The sequence below is a fragment of the Lolium perenne genome, chromosome 3 (genome assembly GCF_019359855.2).
Source record: "Lolium perenne isolate Kyuss_39 chromosome 3, Kyuss_2.0, whole genome shotgun sequence".
NCBI classification, from domain to species: domain Eukaryota; kingdom Viridiplantae; phylum Streptophyta; class Magnoliopsida; order Poales; family Poaceae; genus Lolium; species Lolium perenne.
The window spans coordinates 79,187,069-79,191,759 of NC_067246.2; the positions used below are offsets into that span (position 1 = coordinate 79,187,069).

General features: G+C 52.0%; 1 protein-coding gene across 1 annotated transcript; it reads left to right on the plus strand.

The window, feature by feature from the left end:
* The first annotated feature begins 2,049 nt into the window (after positions 1 to 2,049).
* On the plus strand, positions 2,050 to 2,523 carry LOC139837924 (uncharacterized mitochondrial protein AtMg00810-like). Its single transcript, XM_071827243.1, has one exon. The coding sequence runs from the start codon at positions 2,050 to 2,052 to the stop codon at positions 2,521 to 2,523; it is 474 nt and encodes a 157-aa protein (XP_071683344.1).
* Positions 2,524 to 4,691: the final 2,168 nt, after the last annotated feature.

Genomic DNA, 4,691 nt, shown 5'->3' on the forward strand with positions numbered 1-4,691 from the left:
GAGAACCATCATTTCGCATGGTTTCGTAACACGACTCAGCGGATAAACATCACATTTGATGACAGTTCAACTAGAGAGATGACACGACATTCTACCAGCAAACTAAAATGAACACAAATCTTGCTACTTGGCACGCCAAATAAAATGACACGTAAGAGCATCTCCTCCCCCCCCCCCCCCCCCACCACCACCATACGGCATCCGGCAGAGGCGAGTTGCCGGCCCCGTATGGGGGGCGCCAGCATAAGAGTTTTTATGACGGGGGACCGGGGGCGGGGGTGGGGTCCAGCCATGCCCCTAAATCCCCCAAATTTAAAAACAGCGTGAACATACTACATACATATGGCGTGAACTTCGCGCCAACTCGACAATCATGACCAGTTTATCAGTTCATACATAGTAACATGAAATTAAAACAGGAAAAATGTAGTTAAGGCCGAGGTGGTTCTAGAAGATGTTGTAGTCGTCGTCTTCGTCGGAGCTCTCGTCCTTGGGCTCCACCTTCGGCGGCGGCGCGGAGGAGCTGTAGCCTTGGCCGGGGTCGTCCTCCAACTCGACGATGATACCGAGGCGGCAGACGCCTCCTTCTTCACCTCAGACCTCAACCACGCCTCTGTGAAGTCGCCCGTGGCCGACAACACGTCGTTGGAGGACACGCGCATCGCCGCTCGCTGGCCTGGGAAGCCCTCCCGGTCCTCAGGCGATGAGATCTAGAGCTTTCTGAAGCGGCGGAGGGATAAGAACAGCGACAGTGAACGGGGTACAAATAGGCCGGGGAAACCTCGACGGGATGGGTGGAACGACATTTACACCGCCGGCAGCCATTGAAGCGATGGGAGCCTGCTCGCCTACTGCCGCTGATGGAAAAGTCTGTGACGCGGCGATAAGGCAATGATGCTGAAATGTGTCGCTGCCAGACACGGTCCGCCAATCGCGCCTCTTCTACCGGCACCGCCGCTCGCCCTCATGTAGGTTGGGAATGGGATGGGAGCGCCGGCAGCTAAAACATCTTATGTCGGTCTAAAAAGAACTTTGAGACGCGTGGCTAGAAGCAAAATGGGCGCCGGCACCCCCAGAGCCGTTGGGGAGGGGGGCTGGATGTATAGACTTTCCAAGTATGGAAAGCATCTCATGATGTAAATAACAATATCCTGGTACTCATGCAATTTATCTTAAGGAATATGCTTTAATCTTTCACCAAGATTAAAAATCTTAGTACTGATGGAACAGTGGACAGTTACTCGCACTGATGATCCCACTCTACTGCATACATAACCACCAGACTATCGAGCATCTCATTCCTCTCCACATTGGCGCACTGCCATGGAGACTGAATTCACCGCTCTTCAGAACAATCATACCTGGCGTCTTGTTCCTCCTCGTTCTGGTGTCAATATTATTGATTGCAAGTGGGTTTTCAAGATTAAAAAGAAGGCCGATGGCTCAATTGAGAGATACAAGCCACGTCTTGTTGCTAAGGGGTTCAAACAACGATATGGATTCGACTATGAGGATACTTTCAGTCTCGTTGTCAAACCTGCTACTATTCGCCAGTTACTGTCTATGGCTCTCTCTCATGGCTGACATCTTCGTCAGCTGGATATACAGAATGCTTTTCTACACGGTGTCCTTGAGGAGGAAGTGTTTATGGGTCAGCCTCCTGGATTTGAGGATCCTACATACTCTAATCACATGTGCCGTCTTCATAAGTCTCTCTATGGGCTGAAACAAGATCCTCGTGCCTGGCACACTCGATTGAGTTTTGTTCCTGGTGACATTGGCTTTACACCCTCTACCGCTGATACGTCTCTGTTCATCATGCGCAGCCGCGATACTACCATTTATCTGCTTGTTTATGTGGATGATATTATTGTGGTGAGTTCTTCCTCCAGAGCTACTGATCACCTGGTTCATCAGCTTGGTACTATTTTTGCTCTCAAAGATCTTGGTCCTCTCCTTTACTTCCTTGGTGTTGAAGTTCATACTTTGGCTCGTGATCTTTTCGTGAGTCAACGCAAATATGCAACTGAGCACTTACAGTGTGTCGGGATGACTAACTTTGCTCCAGTCTCTACTCCTATGGCATCCTTTGATCGACTATCTGCTACTGATGGTACACTACTATCTCCTGAGGATTCCACCAGATATCGCAGTATTGTTGGAGGACTACAGTATCTCACTATGACACGGCCTGACTTGTCCTTTGTGGTGAACAAGGTATGCCAGTACTTACATGACCCTCGGTGCTCCCATTGGTTGGCAGTGAAGCGCATACTTCGTTGTGTCAAAGCTACTTGGACTAATGGTCTTCTTCTTCGCCCGCCATCTGGTGATCCTGGTCTTCTGTCTGCTTTCTCTGATGCTGACTGGACTGGCAGCTCTGATGACAGAAGATCCACGGGGGATATGCCATCTTCTATGGTGGTAATCTTGTTGCCTGGAGTGCTAGGAAACAGGCCACAATTTCTCGATCTAGCACAGAGTGTGAATACAAAGCTCTTGCTAATGCTACTGCTGAATTAATTTGGATACAAGCCTTGCTTGGTGAACTTGGAGTCTCTGAGCGTCACCCACCCATACTATGGTGTGACAATATTGGATCAACGTTCCTTTCGGCTAACCTGGTCTTTCATGCTCGCACAAAACATATAGAGGTAGATTTCCACTTTATCGGAGAACGGGTAGCTCGGAAGTTGCTTCAGATACGCTTCATCTCCTCCAAGGATCAGCTATCTGGTATCTTCACCAAGCCTCTCCCGCTACCGCTGTTTACTTCTTGTAAGCGCAATCTCAACATTCATGGCACGATTGAGATTAAGGGAGGGTGATAGACAATGTACTATGTAGATACCTGTATAATACGTACCCCTGTAATCCCCTGTATTTGTACGATCTACCCATATATATATGAGAGAGGCCGGCCCTATTGGGTGATGTGCAATACCCTACCAAACCCTACTTTAACACCCACCACACACCGTCGCTGACTATGACAGCGATATCACGCACCACCACCGCTAGCCCCGACACACACCGTTGCCACTGCTACCATCCCCGGCACACGCCACCACCGTGAGCACCAACATACATCACCGCCGCCACCATATGTAGAAAAGAGGAAAATATACACCTTCTGCACATCCAGATTTCTCGGGTTTCTCGGAACCCCCACATCACACGAGTACAATGGTATGTATGCCAGCTGGAGTGGAAGGGGATAGCATATAGACTTGCTCGGGGACTTCACAAGTGACTTGAACGGCGACCAAGTGGACTGTGGCTTGTTCTTGGACACCCGGTTCGAGGTGCGCTGGAGCTTTTGGCGGCGACAGGGACGTGAATAAGTGTTGGCGTCACAGGTGATGCACCGCCATCGCATCCTTCTGCGTCACCGGTGAACGCCCATTGATGCCGCGACCGTTTAGATTCCGCGTCATTTTAATTTAGTTACATTTTCAGTTTCCTAGATGATGATGAACTATCAGACGCTATCTACATATTGCGTGAATGCAAATTTCAAATATGCAGTACCAATTTGCAAATATGTTGAAATAAATACTGCCGTCAATGTTTTTGAAGTGTCAAGTTTATGGTGCAAACTGCAATTAAGACGATGTAATACGGTCTCTGGTGCATATCCACGCGCCTGCAAAGCAAATTAGACTGGAGGAAACGTTGCTGGCAAGTCAGCCACTAGATTGAAGAGAAGCACGGCCCGGATTCGAAATATGGAAAGTCTCGATACGAAACGCAAGTATTTTCTGTATCAGACATAGAACATGGAAACCCGCCGAATTGAATTGGAAACCGATTCCAAACACAAACCAACATTGCCAATATTTTCTGTACGCGTGACGCCCTTTCCCTTTCGACTACAACTACAAGTACCTGAATCCCACTCTCTAGTCTCCCTCCCGCACCACACTCCCTCTCCCGCCATCCAAGATCCAACCTAGGTTTCTCCCTCCCTCCCGCCATCCAAATCAGTTCGACCAATCAACCTAGACGCGCGCAGAGCTGCTCCGCGGCCGATCCATGGCGACGGACGGGCTGGACGACTTCTACAAGCACCACCAGTTCAAGCCGTCCAAGGAGGACGCCGTGACCTACTTCCTGCCGCGCCTCCTCGCCGGCTCGCCGCTGCCGCACGGCGCCGACGCGCTCATCCGCCACGCCGACGTCTACGCCTGCGAGCCCAGGGACCTCGCCGCCGAGTACGCGCCCTTGCCTTCGGCCGTTCGCACCGGCGACCGCTTCTTCTTCACCACCTGCAAGCGCAAGAGCGGGAACGACGCCCGGGCCACGCGCGTCGCCGGCGCCGGCACCTGGGCCCTCCAGAGGACGGAGAGCGTCTGCCAAAAGGGCGTCAAGATCGGCGAGGTCAAGCACCTGTCGTTCAAGAAAGGCAAGGCCAGCACCGGCTGGGTCATGGAGGAGTTCCGCTGCCTGCGCCCGGAGGCCGTCGTCGCCGACGGGGAGAAGGTGCTCTGCAAGATACATCTCGCTCCCAACGCGTGCGCCGCCGCCCGCCAGGAATCCGACGCCTACAAGCTTCGACAAGAGACTGTATCCGCGCAGCAATCACAGAAGAGGCCAGCGCCTGTTGCCGCCGCCGCCGCCGATCCGCCCTGCTCCAAGAAGATGCGGATGGCAGCCCCCGTCGCGGATTGCCCAGTGTGGGTCACGCCTCC

Bases quoted from the DNA above. Each gene is read 5' to 3' on its own strand.
- LOC139837924 (XM_071827243.1), top strand. From the start codon at position 2,050: ATGACTAACTTTGCTCCAGTCTCTACTCCTATGGCATCCTTTGATCGA.